The sequence below is a fragment of the Bombina bombina genome, unplaced genomic scaffold (genome assembly GCF_027579735.1).
Source record: "Bombina bombina isolate aBomBom1 unplaced genomic scaffold, aBomBom1.pri scaffold_78_1, whole genome shotgun sequence".
NCBI lineage: Eukaryota > Metazoa > Chordata > Amphibia > Anura > Bombinatoridae > Bombina > Bombina bombina.
This window is the reverse complement of record NW_026511871.1, coordinates 1,228,890-1,242,756: the sequence shown is the minus strand read 5'-3', so window position 1 is coordinate 1,242,756 and position 13,867 is coordinate 1,228,890. Positions and strand designations below refer to the sequence as shown.

Below are 13,867 nucleotides of genomic sequence, written 5' to 3'. Positions count from 1 at the left end.
CCATCACTCTCTGACCCCTGTGTGTGTGACACCATCACTCTCTGACCCCTGTGTGTGTGTGACACCATCTTTCTCTGACCCCTGTGTGTGTGTGACACCATCACTCTCTGACCCCTGTGTGTGTGACACCATCACTCTCTGACCCCTGTGTGTGTGTGACACCATCACTCTCTGACCCCTGTGTGTGTGACACCATCACTCTCTGACCCCTGTGTGTGTGTGACGCCATCACTCTCTGACCCCTGTGTGTGTGACACCATCACTCTCTGACCCCTGTGTGTGTGTGACACCATCACTCTCTGACCCCTGTGTGTGTGACACCATCACTCTCTGATCCCTGTGTGTGTGTGTGACGCCATCACTCTCTGACCCCTGTGTGTGTGACGCCATCACTCTCTGACCCCTGTGTGTGTGTGACACCATCTTTCTCTGACCCCTGTGTGTGTGTGACACCATCACTCTCTGACCCCTGTGTGTGTGACACCATCACTCTCTGATCCCTGTGTGTGTGTGTGACGCCATCACTCTCTGACCCCTGTGTGTGTGACGCCATCTTTCTCTGACCCCTGTGTGTGTGACACCATCACTCTCTGACCCCTGTGTGTGTGTGACGCCATCACTCTCTGACCCCTGTGTGTGTGTGTGACGCCATCACTCTCTGACCCCTGTGTGTGTGACGCCATCTTTCTCTGACCCCTGTGTGTGTGTGTGACGCCATCTTTCTCTGACCCCTGTGTGTGTGTGACGCCATCACTCTCTGACCCCTGTGTGTGTGTGACGCCATCAGTCTCTGACCCCTGTGTGTGTGTGACGCCATCTTTCTCTGACCCCTGTGTGTGTGACGCCATCTTTATCTGACCCCTATGTGTGTGTGACGCCATCACTCTCTGACCCCTGTGTGTGTGACGCCATCTTTATCTGACCCCTATGTGTGTGACACCATCACTCTCTGACCCCTGTGTGTGTGTGACGCCATCACTCTCTGACCCCTGTGTGTGTGACGCCATCACTCTCTGACCCCTGTGTGTGTGACGCCATCACTCTCTGACCCCTGTGTGTGTGTGACGCCATCACTCTCTGACCCCTGTGTGTGTGTGACGCCATCACTCTCTGACCCCTGTGTGTGTGACGCCATCACTCTCTGACCCCTGTGTGTGTGTGACACCATCTTTCTCTGACCCCTGTGTGTGTGTGACACCATCACTCTCTGACCCCTGTGTGTGTGACACCATCACTCTCTGACCCCTGTGTGTGTGTGACACCATCACTCTCTGACCCCTGTGTGTGTGTGACACCATCACTCTCTGACCCCTGTGTGTGTGTGACACCATCACTCTCTGACCCCTGTGTGTGTGTGACACCATCACTCTCTGACCCCTGTGTGTGTGTGACACCATCACTCTCTGACCCCTGTGTGTGTGTGACGCCATCTTTCTCTGACCCCTGTGTGTGTGACGCCATCTTTATCTGACCCCTGTGTGTGTGTGACGCCATCTTTATCTGACCCCTGTGTGTGTGTGACACCATCACTCTCTGACCCCTGTGTGTGTGTGACACCATCTTTCTCTGACCCCTGTATGTGTGTGACGCCATCACTCTCTGACCCCTGTGTGTGTGACACCATCACTCTCTGACCCCTGTGTGTGTGTGACGCCATCTTTATCTGACCCCTGTGTGTGTGACACCATCTTTATCTGACCCCTATGTGTGTGACGCCATCACTCTCTGACCCCTGTGTGTGTGACGCCATCACTCTCTGACCCCTGTGTGTGTGTGACGCCATCACTCTCTGACCCCTGTGTGTGTGTGACGCCATCACTCTCTGACCCCTGTGTGTGTGACGCCATCACTCTCTGACCCCTGTGTGTGTGACACCATCACTCTCTGACCCCTGTGTGTGTGTGACGCCATCTTTATCTGACCCCTGTGTGTGTGACACCATCACTCTCTGACCCCTGTGTGTGTGTGACGCCATCACTCTCTGACCCCTGTGTGTGTGTGTGACACCATCACTCTCTGACCCCTGTGTGTGTGTGACGCCATCTTTCTCTGACCCCTGTGTGTGTGACACCATCACTCTCTGACCCCTGTGTGTGTGTGACGCCATCACTCTCTGACCCCTGTGTGTGTGTGTGACGCCATCACTCTCTGACCCCTGTGTGTGTGACACCATCACTCTCTGACCCCTGTGTGTGTGACACCATCACTCTCTGACCCCTGTGTGTGTGTGACGCCATCAGTCTCTGACCCCTGTGTGTGTGTGACGCCATCTTTCTCTGACCCCTGTGTGTGTGACGCCATCTTTATCTGACCCCTATGTGTGTGTGACGCTGTTACAGAAGCATTAGTTATTTTGTTGTGAAGAGCTTATTTCCCAGCAGCAATGCCTGAACCAGCAAGCCAGCGCCTAAGAAGGGCTCCAAGAAAACCGTAACAAGTTTCATTTCATAAAGAGTTAACTCTTTTTTTTTCAGCTTTTAGAAACTATTGTCTAATCACCTCTGGAGCCAGACTGCTAATTGATAAGATGAACTTGTAAACTTGTTATCTTAAGTACTGTAATCCTATTGTGGCCTGTCAAAGGACAGTGCTCTCTATCTAAATGTGTGATGGGGGATTTTGTGCTTCCCCCCCTCTCCCCCTGGGAGTGCCCTGTGTGCATGTAACCTTAATAAAAAGCAGGCTGGGCATCCCAGTCCTGAGTTCTTGTTTTGACCCTCAATCGCAGCGTTGACTCGTTTTTGTGGGCAGAAGGGTATCCTAGCTGTACTGCAGCTAAGGGAGATTATTCTATATTTGCGAGACTCATATAGAATACTATGGAAAGCAGCTTCTCCCCTCTTTAGCAATAGGGATCCAGGCTACTAAGCGGTCCATCTCTCAGCGAGACTAAGGGTAACCGTAACATTTGGCGGCAGCGGCGGGATTTTCCTGGATTTCCTAGGAGAGGTACAGAACGGATGGAGAGCGCTTACGAAAAATTGAAGCGTACCACCCTAAAGGATTTACTTGAAAGCAGAGGGGGGTACGCCAGCAACCGGCCGAGGAGAGAGCTGATCGCAGAATTGACCGAACTGGATCAGAGCTTCACAATGGCGGAAACACCGACCACGATTAGTGACGAAAAAACCAGGATTGTTCGGGAAAGGCTCTCATTATACGGGCCGAACCCCTCCATGGAATTGGTACAGCAGTTGATGGCGGAGGCGGACGAGGATATACGAGAGACTCGAGCCCACGAACTCAACCTAGCGAACGCACACCGCAATGCTGAAGCCCCGCAGGTAATCATCCCTGTCGAAAATGCTGGGAGGCCCAAGATACCCTATGCGGCATTTCGACCCTTCCTAGAGAGCGAGACAGGGATTGATGAATATTTGGCGGACTTCGAAAGGCAATGTGCCCTGCACCAGATTCCCAACAGAGAGTGGCCCACGATATTGTCTGGGAAACTATCCGGGCGAGCCCTGGAAGCCTTTCGTACTCTGGGTGCTGAGGAAGTGACACAGTATGAGCTAGTTAAGGAGACACTGTTGCGACGGTACGCTGTAACTCCGGACACGTATCGCCGACAGTTTCGGGGCACGGAAAAGAAGCCTAACGATACCCATATGGAATGGGCGCACCGAATGCGGAGAGCGGCAAATCACTGGCTGAGCGGAAGTAAAGCGGTGACTGGGGAGGAAATTTTACAATTGTTTCTCTTAGAACATTTTTATAATGGCATGGAACAGCAAGGGAAGGAATGGCTGCGAGACAGGCGGCCTTCTACCTTAGAAGAAGCAGCCAAATTGGCCGATGAACATTATGACTCCCGTCTTCACGAACCCATGAACTACCGAGCTCCAGCACGGGTCGAACCCAGAGAGGTTTACCGTGCACCCCCTCGTGCTGAATTCCGAGCCCCGGTGCCCACAGGGCCCGTCCGACACTCAGGACCACCCAATAACAGCTCTGAGCGTCCCAGACCGACTTGCCACCGATGCAAGCAACCAGGGCATTTCATGGCTAGCTGCCCCCTTAATACGCACCAGACACCCAGGAATTACAATTACCCCTCTGGGTCCTATCGTCCGGCCCGGGCCCTCTGTGTTAACCAAGAGGCCCCTATGGAGGGATATGTGGGGCCGCTTCACGAGGCAGACCCTGTATATGCTGCCTCAGATAACCGCCAGCACCATCGGCAGAGGGTATGGCTCGAGGGGCGATCTACCGAGGGATTGCGAGACACAGGGGCTACTATCACGCTGGTACAGAGTCATTTGGTGCCAGAGCACAAGCGATCTGGACAGACTGTGGCCGTTAGAGTGGCGGGGGGGGATGTGTACAAAATTCCAACAGCTAAAGTGCATCTTGATTGGGGAGCGGGAAAGGGGGCTGTGAACGTGGGCCTAATGGATAATTTACCTGCCGAAGTACTACTGGGCAACGATTTGGGCCCCATGACTTCTGCCTATGCTCCAGTATGCAACAACGAGGCAGACCCAGTGACTACACGGGCCCAAGCCCGGACGGAGCGAGAGCTTTCACCAGTGCGGGAGACACAGGTAAGACCTACCCCGACCTTGCCTGACAGGTTAGGCCCCATACCCTGGGACACCCCAGATGCTTTCGAGGCAGAGTCTAAGACTGACCCGACCTTACAAAAGTACCGGGAACGAGCAGAGACCGGAGGGGGCGGGGCAGATAACGAAACATTCTTATGGGAAAAAGGGAAACTATACCGCTGGACAGAGAAAAGGGGACAGCGTAGGCGACAGCTGGTAGTGCCCCACAAATACCGTCAAGAAATCCTCAAAATAGGCCACGACATCCCCTTAGCAGGCCACCTAGCCGTTACCCGTACCCTACACCGCATTACTCACACGTTCTTTTGGCCAGGGGTGCACGCTGACGTTAGAACTTACTGTAACACCTGCGATGTGTGTCAACGAGTAGGAAGGCGAGGCGATCACCCTAAAGCCCAGCTAGTAAATATGCCCATTGTAGAGGAACCCTTCAGCCGGGTTGCTATTGACCTAGTGGGACCACTGGCTACCCCTAGTCCCTCCGGTAAGCGATACATTCTTACCGTAGTGGACTACGCTACCAGGTACCCAGAGGCTGTCGCCCTATCCAACATACAAGCGGATACGGTAGCGAATGCACTAGTACAGGTGTTCTCCCGGGTAGGATTTCCAAAAGAAATCCTATCCGACCGAGGCACCCAATTTACGGCTGAATTGACCCAACAACTCTGGCAGGTTTGCAAAATTAAGTCCCTCCTAAGCTCCCCATACCACCCCCAGACGAACGGGCTGTGTGAGAGGTTCAATGGGACCCTCAAGCAAATGCTCAAGACGTTCACTCAGGAATACCGAGACTGGGAACGCTTCCTGCCGCACCTCCTATTTGCTTATCGGGAGGTGCCCCAGGAAACGACAGGGTTCTCTCCCTTCGAGTTGCTCTACGGAAGAAAGGTACGGGGACCCCTAAACCTGATCCGGGAGCACTGGGAGGGAGAGATGGAGGCTGACGGTGTCCCAATTGTACCATACGTGCTGGAACTCAGGGACCGAATGGAGCAATTAGCCAAATCCATGCGGGCTAATCTCCAGTTGGCCCAGAGAAGACAGAAAGTATGGTACGATCGGGGGGCCCGAAAGAGAATCTTCACCATAGGACAAAAGGTGTTAGTACTTAAGCCGGTGAAGACAGACAAATTGCAGGCGTCCTGGCAGGGTCCCTACCAGATCGTAGAGAAAAGGGGAGACACCACTTATGTGATAGCTAGCTGCCACGACAACAATCTTAGAAAGACATTCCATGTAAACATGCTCAAGGAATATTTTGAGCGACCAGAGAACGTGACGGCCGTATGTTGTTCCCCTCAGGAAGACCCCGACAGTTTACCTATTCCAGACCTATTAGAAAAGAGCCTCCCCACAGGTATAGTGGCGCAGGTTCAGATAGGGGACCGACTTAGCCCCACTGAAAGGGAGCAGCTCAACCAACTCCTCCAGTCCAAACACCTCACCTTCTCCCCGAAGCCAGGGTACACTACTTTAACCACCCACCAGGTAGATACTCCGGGACAAGCTCCCTTGCGCCAGGCTCCGTACCGAATCCCCGAAGCAGTTAGGACAGGAATGAAGAAGGAGATCGATGAGATGCTCCAGCTCAGGGTAATTGAGCCCTCCGATAGTCCCTGGGCCTCCCCAGTTGTCTTGGTGCCCAAGAAAGATGGGACCACCCGGTTCTGCGTAGACTATCGGAGGCTCAATGAAAATACCGTGACGGACGCTTACCCTATGCCCAGGGTAGACGAGCTACTCGATCGTATAGCCAGGGGAAATTACCTGACCACTATTGACCTCTGCAAAGGTTACTGGCAGATTCCCCTGGCCCCGGAGGCTATCCCCAAGTCGGCATTCGTCACCCCATTCGGCTTATATCAGTTTAGGGTAATGCCGTTTGGGATGAAGAATGCCCCAGCTACATTCCAGCGCTTGGTGGATAGGCTCCTGGATGGCTTCCAGAGTTTTGCTTGCGCCTACCTGGACGACATAGCGATCCACAGTGAGTCCTGGGAGGACCACTTAGCTCATGTGGGAATGGTTCTGGATCAGATCCGGGCTGCTGGCCTGACTCTGAAGCCAGAAAAATGCCACTTTGGGATGGCCGAGGTACAGTACCTGGGTCACCGGGTGGGGTGTGGAAAGCAGCGACCAGAGCCGGCCAAAATAGAAGCTGTCGCCAATTGGCCCACCCCCATCACTAAGACTCAGGTCCTAGCCTTCCTGGGCACGGCAGGGTACTATAGACGGTTCGTACCAGACTACAGCACACTTGCCAAACCCCTGACTGACTTGACCAAGAAGAACTTACCTCGACAGGTCCTGTGGTCTCCCCACTGTGAAACGGCTTTCCAGGCTCTCAAAAATGCTCTAATTAACGCTCCTGTCTTGGCGGCCCCAGCCCTTAACAAACGTTTTATCGTCCATACAGATGCTTCCATGTTCGGGCTGGGAGCCGTCCTCAGCCAAGTAGGCGAAGATGGAGGGGAGCATCCAGTTGCCTACATCAGCCGGAAGCTCCTGCCCCGCGAAGTCAGCTATGCAGCGGTCGAAAAGGAGTGTTTGGCTTTGGTGTGGGCATTAAAGAAATTGACTCCCTATTTATATGGTCAGGAGTTCACTCTGGTCACCGACCATAACCCGTTGGTGTGGCTGAACCGGGTCTCTGGAGATAACGGCAGGCTATTACGTTGGAGCTTATCGTTGCAAACCTTCAATTTCACCATTACTTACAGACCTGGGAAACAGAATGGCAACGCCGACGGGTTGTCCAGACAAACCGACCTCAGCCCCGCATAACCAGCGGTCTGGACAGCCTTAGTCTGCCCCGAAAAGGGGTCAGACCGTGTCTGCCAGAGTGTTCCACAGAAAGGGAGCAATGTTACAGAAGCATTAGTTATTTTGTTGTGAAGAGCTTATTTCCCAGCAGCTATGCCTGAACCAGCAAGCCAGCGCCTAAGAAGGGCTCCAAGAAAACCGTAACAAGTTTCATTTCATAAAGAGTTAACTCTTTTTTTTTCAGCTTTTAGAAACTATTGTCTAATCACCTCTGGAGCCAGACTGCTAATTGATAAGATGAACTTGTAAACTTGTTATCTTAAGTACTGTAATCCTATTGTGGCCTGTCAAAGGACAGTGCTCTCTATCTAAATGTGTGATGGGGGATTTTGTGCTTCCCCCCCTCTCCCCCTGGGAGTGCCCTGTGTGCATGTAACCTTAATAAAAAGCAGGCTGGGCATCCCAGTCCTGAGTTCTTGTTTTGACCCTCAATCGCAGCGTTGACTCGTTTTTGTGGGCAGAAGGGTATCCTAGCTGTACTGCAGCTAAGGGAGATTATTCTATATTTGCGAGACTCATATAGAATACTATGGAAAGCAGCTTCTCCCCTCTTTAGCAATAGGGATCCAGGCTACTAAGCGGTCCATCTCTCAGCGAGACTAAGGGTAACCGTAACAGACGCCATCACTCTCTGACCCCTGTGTGTGTGACGCCATCTTTATCTGACCCCTATGTGTGTGACACCATCACTCTCTGACCCCTGTGTGTGTGTGACGCCATCACTCTCTGACCCCTGTGTGTGTGACGCCATCACTCTCTGACCCCTGTGTGTGTGACGCCATCACTCTCTGACCCCTGTGTGTGTGACACCATCACTCTCTGACCCCTGTGTGTGTGTGACGCCATCACTTTCTGACCCCTGTGTGTGTGTGACGCCATCACTCTCTGACCCCTGTGTGTGTGACGCCATCACTCTCTGACCCCTGTGTGTGTGACACCATCACTCTCTGACCCCTGTGTGTGTGTGACGCCATCACTCTCTGACCCCTGTGTGTGTGTGACGCCATCACTCTCTGACCCCTGTGTGTGTGTGACGCCATCACTCTCTGACCCTTGTGTGTGTGTGACGCCATCACTCTCTGACCCCTGTGTGTGTGTGTGACGCCATCACTCTCTGACCCCTGTGTGTGTGTGTGACGCCATCACTCTCTGACCCCTGTGTGTGTGTGACGCCATCTTTATCTGACCACTGTGTGTGTGACGCCATCACTCTCTGACCCCTGTGTGTGTGTGACACCATCACTCTCTGACCCCTGTGTGTGTGTGACGCCATCTTTCTCTGACCCCTGTGTGTGTGACGCCATCTTTATCTGACCCCTGTGTGTGTGTGACGCCATCTTTATCTGACCCCTGTGTGTGTGTGACACCATCACTCTCTGACCCCTGTGTGTGTGTGACGCCATCTTTCTCTGACCCCTGTATGTGTGTGACGCCATCACTCTCTGACCCCTGTGTGTGTGACACCATCACTCTCTGACCCCTGTGTGTGTGTGACGCCATCACTCTCTGACCCCTGTGTGTGTGACGCCATCACTCTCTGACCCCTGTGTGTGTGACACCATCACTCTCTGACCCCTGTGTGTGTGTGACGCCATCTTTATCTGACCCCTGTGTGTGTGACACCATCACTCTCTGACCCCTGTGTGTGTGTGACGCCATCACTCTCTGACCCCTGTGTGTGTGTGTGACACCATCACTCTCTGACCCCTGTGTGTGTGTGACGCCATCTTTCTCTGACCCCTGTGTGTGTGACACCATCACTCTCTGACCCCTGTGTGTGTGTGACGCCATCACTCTCTGACCCCTGTGTGTGTGTGTGACGCCATCACTCTCTGACCCCTGTGTGTGTGACACCATCACTCTCTGACCCCTGTGTGTGTGACACCATCACTCTCTGACCCCTGTGTGTGTGTGACGCCATCAGTCTCTGACCCCTGTGTGTGTGTGACGCCATCTTTCTCTGACCCCTGTGTGTGTGACGCCATCTTTATCTGACCCCTATGTGTGTGTGACGCCATCACTCTCTGACCCCTGTGTGTGTGACGCCATCTTTATCTGACCCCTATGTGTGTGACACCATCACTCTCTGACCCCTGTGTGTGTGTGACGCCATCACTCTCTGACCCCTGTGTGTGTGATGCCATCACTCTCTGACCCCTGTGTGTGACACCATCACTCTCTGACCCCTGTGTGTGTGTGACGCCATCACTTTCTGACCCCTGTGTGTGTGTGACGCCATCACTCTCTGACCCCTGTGTGTGTGACGCCATCACTCTCTGACCCCTGTGTGTGTGACACCATCACTCTCTGACCCCTGTGTGTGTGTGACGCCATCACTCTCTGACCCCTGTGTGTGTGTGACGCCATCACTCTCTGACCCCTGTGTGTGTGTGACGCCATCACTCTCTGACCCTTGTGTGTGTGTGACACCATCACTCTCTGACCCCTGTGTGTGTGTGTGACGCCATCACTCTCTGACCCCTGTGTGTGTGTGTGACGCCATCACTCTCTGACCCCTGTGTGTGTGTGACGCCATCTTTATCTGACCACTGTGTGTGTGACGCCATCACTCTCTGACCCCTGTGTGTGTGTGACGCCATCTTTTTCTGACCCCTGTGTGTGTGACACCATCACTCTAACCCTTGTGTTTGACGCCATCTTTTTCTGACCCCTGTGTGTGTGTGACGCCATCACTCTCTGACCCCTGTGTGTGTGTGACGCCATCACTCTCTGACCCCTGTGTGTGTGTGACGCCATCACTCTCTGACCCCTGTGTGTGTGTGACGCCATCACTCTCTGACCCCTGTGTGTGTGACGCCATCTTTCTCTGACCCCTGTGTGTGTGTGTGACGCCATCTTTCTCTGACCCCTGTGTGTGTGTGACGCCATCACTCTCTGACCCCTGTGTGTGTGACGCCATCTTTATCTGACCCCTGTGTGTGTGTGACGCCATCTTTATCTGACCCCTGTGTGTGTGTGACGCCATCTTTATCTGACCTGTGTGTGTGTGACGCCATCTTTATCTGACCCCTGTGTGTGTGACGCCATCTTTATCTGACCCCTGTGTGTGTGACGCCATCTTTCTCTGACCCCTGTGTGTGTGTGACGCCATCTTTCTCTGACCCCTGTGTGTGTGACGCCATCTTTCTCTGACCCCTGTGTGTGTGACGCCATCTTTATCTGACCCCTGTGTGTGTGACGCCATCTTTCTCTGACCCCTGTGTGTGTGTGTGACGCCATCTTTCTCTGACCCCTGTGTGTGTGTGACGCCATCACTCTCTGACCCCTGTGTGTGTGTGACGCCATCTTTATCTGACCCCTGTGTGTGTGTGACGCCATCTTTCTCTGACCCCTGTGTGTGTGTGTGACGCCATCTTTCTCTGACCCCTGTGTGTGTGTGACGCCATCACTCTCTGACCCCTGTGTGTGTGTGACGCCATCTTTATCTGACCCCTGTGTGTGTGTGACGCCATCTTTATCTGACCCCTGTGTGTGTGACACCATCTTTATCTGACCCCTATGTGTGTGACGCCATCACTCTCTGACCCCTGTGTGTGTGACGCCATCACTCTCTGACCCCTGTGTGTGTGTGACGCCATCACTCTCTGATTCCTGTGTGTGTGTGACGCCATCTTCCTCTGACCCCTGTGTGTGTGACGCCATCTTCCTCTGACCCCTGTGTGTGTGACGCCATCTTTATCTGACCCCTATGTGTGTGACGCCATCACTCTCTGACCCCTGTGTGTGTGTGACGCCATTACTCTCTGACCCCTGTGTGTGTGACGCCATCACTCTCTGACCCCTGTGTGTGTGACACCATCACTCTCTGACCCCTGTGTGTGTGACACCATCACTCTCTGACCCCTGTGTGTGTGTGACGCCATCACTCTCTGACCCCTGTGTGTGTGACACCATCACTCTCTGACCCCTGTGTGTGTGACGCCATCACTCTCTGACCCCTGTGTGTGTGATGCCATCTTTCTCTGACCCCTGTGTGTGTGTGACGCCATCTTTCTCTGACCCCTGTGTGTGTGTGACGCCATCTTTCTCTGACCGCTGTGTGTGTGTGACGCCATCTTTCTCTGACCCCTATGTGTGTGTGACGCCATCACTCTGACCCCTGTGTGTGTGTGACGCCATCTTTATCTGACCCCTGTGTGTGTGACGCCATCTTTCTCTGACCCCTGTGTGTGTGTGACGCCATCTTTCTCTGACCCCTATGTGTGTGTGACGCCATCTTTCTCTGACCCCTGTGTGTGTGACGCCATCTTTCTCTGACCCCTGTGTGTGTGTGACGCCATCTTTCTCTGACCCCTGTGTGTGTGTGACGCCATCTTTCTCTGACCCCTGTGTGTGTGTGACGCCATCACTCTCTGACCCCTGTGTGTGTGACGCCATCTTTCTCTGACCTCTGTGTGTGTGACACCATCTTTCTCTGACCCCTGTGTGTGTGTGACACCATCACTCTCTGACCCCTGTGTGTGTGTGACGCCATCTTTATCTGACCCCTGTGTGTGTGACGCCATCTTTCTCTGACCCCTGTGTGTGTGTGACGCCATCTTTCTCTGACCCCTATGTGTGTGTGACGCCATCTTTCTCTGACCCCTGTGTGTGTGACGCCATCTTTCTCTGACCCCTGTGTGTGTGTGACGCCATCTTTCTCTGACCCCTGTGTGTGTGTGACGCCATCTTTCTCTGACCCCTGTGTGTGTGTGACGCCATCACTCTCTGACCCCTGTGTGTGTGTGTGACGCCATCTTTCTCTGACCCCTGTGTGTGTGTGACGCCATCTTTCTCTGACCCCTGTGTGTGTGTGACGCCATCTTTCTCTGACCCTTGTGTGAGAGTCCATGTGACCACTCCTTGATCACTGTGAGACCACATCCCTAAATATTCTCTAAAAACTCCCTTCTTTTCTACTTTTAGTTGTCTGATTCCGATTATGAGGACAATCTCCCAAAACATTCCTTTGTGAACCATTACATGACTGACCCTTCCTACTACAACTCATGGAAGCGGCAGCAGAAGAACATTAAGCACTCAGGTCTCTACGGCTACGAGGAGTGTGAGGGGAGTGAGCCTGAGCCCTATTTCCAGACGGTCACTCAGAGCTCAGGGGGTATTTATACCCTGACCGGACAAGTTCCTCATGGCTCTAGGACTCCAGTCACAGGCTTCTCATCGTTTGTGTGATGTGCTCTGTGGGACCTCCGACCCCCCACTGTGTGTACATAGGTCTTGTGTGGGCGCTCACACGTACAACAATACTGTCTGCTTTTGAAGACAATCAACACGTAAAACAAACTGGTTTTGTAGGAACTTTTGCAGGATTCCTTTTCAGTTTATTTATATTTTTGTTAGTTTTTTTTATGTTGTTTTGTAAGTCCAGAAAAAGCTGTTATTGAGGACTCAGTAGTGATGAGTTTATCTGCAGTCTGTGAGTACTGGTGTGGGGCGCCTGAGGTTTCACATGAGTGGGTACCAGGTGTGAGGCCTGAAGACTTCTTTATGCATGCTTGATTTGGGTCGTATGCCAGCTGGATTCTCCCTTTTCATTATGTGCTGCTTTATATTACAAAGTTTAGGTGGTTATAACGGGACAAAAATGGAGAAAAACTGTTTGACTTGTCTGAGTATTAAGAACCATGGGTGTAAACCTCTGTGTCATCAAATAAATCTCCATAAACCTCTGAGTGCTACATTGCTGTGAAAGCAAAAACAAATATATATATAAAGAGAATCAGAATTTTATTTGGTAGCAAATTCTCCTTGTGTGGGGTCAAAATTGTCAATTTTACTGCTCATAATCACAACATGCCCAATAACCCTACCTGGTAACGATCTCAGCGTGTACTTTCCTGGTTAAAAGAAATATACACAAGAAAAGTCACTAATTCATCATTTCAGCTACACACACTTTCTGGTAAAACTATTTTTGCTCTATTCTTACTGCTGGCACGTGATATTGATAGCGCACCCTGAACTAGAGAACTCAATTTCTTATCTGGGCCTTAATGTTTATATATTAGTAATTAATTGCCACATTACAAAAGGTCTGCTAAACACAATAAGGAGTTGATTATAATATTTAGGGGTGCACTATATTTTTTTTACTCAGGGACAGGGTGTATTTAGTAGCAGGGACAGGACGTGCCTCATCGGGGAAAGGGTGTATTTAGTAACAGAAATAGGACGTGCCTCAGGGAGACGGTGTATTTAGTAGCAACAAGGACTGGCGTGTCTTGTTAGGGAGAGGGTGTATTTAGTAACAGGAATAGGACGTGCCTCATCGGGGGAAAGGGTGTATTTAGTAACAGGAATAGGACGTGCCTCATCAGGGAGAGGGTGTATTTAGTAGCAGGAATAGGACGTGCCTCATCAGGGAGGGGGTGTATTTAGTAACAGGAATAGGACGTGCCTCATCAGGGAGAGGGTGTATTTAGTAGCAGGAATAGGACATGCCTCATCAGGGA

At 52.2% G+C, this 13,867-nt stretch overlaps 1 protein-coding gene across 1 annotated transcript in view; it reads left to right on the top strand.

The window, feature by feature from the left end:
* The window catches only part of LOC128643990 (protein sidekick-1), a 164,738-nt gene extending 151,654 nt beyond the window's left edge, over positions 1 to 13,084 (top strand). The window contains exon 11 of the mRNA XM_053696758.1: positions 12,321 to 13,084. Within this exon, the coding sequence (XP_053552733.1) occupies positions 12,321 to 12,587 (267 nt within the window). The 3' untranslated portion in view covers positions 12,588 to 13,084. The remainder of the gene's footprint in view (positions 1 to 12,320) is intronic.
* The last annotated feature ends 783 nt before the right edge of the window (positions 13,085 to 13,867 follow it).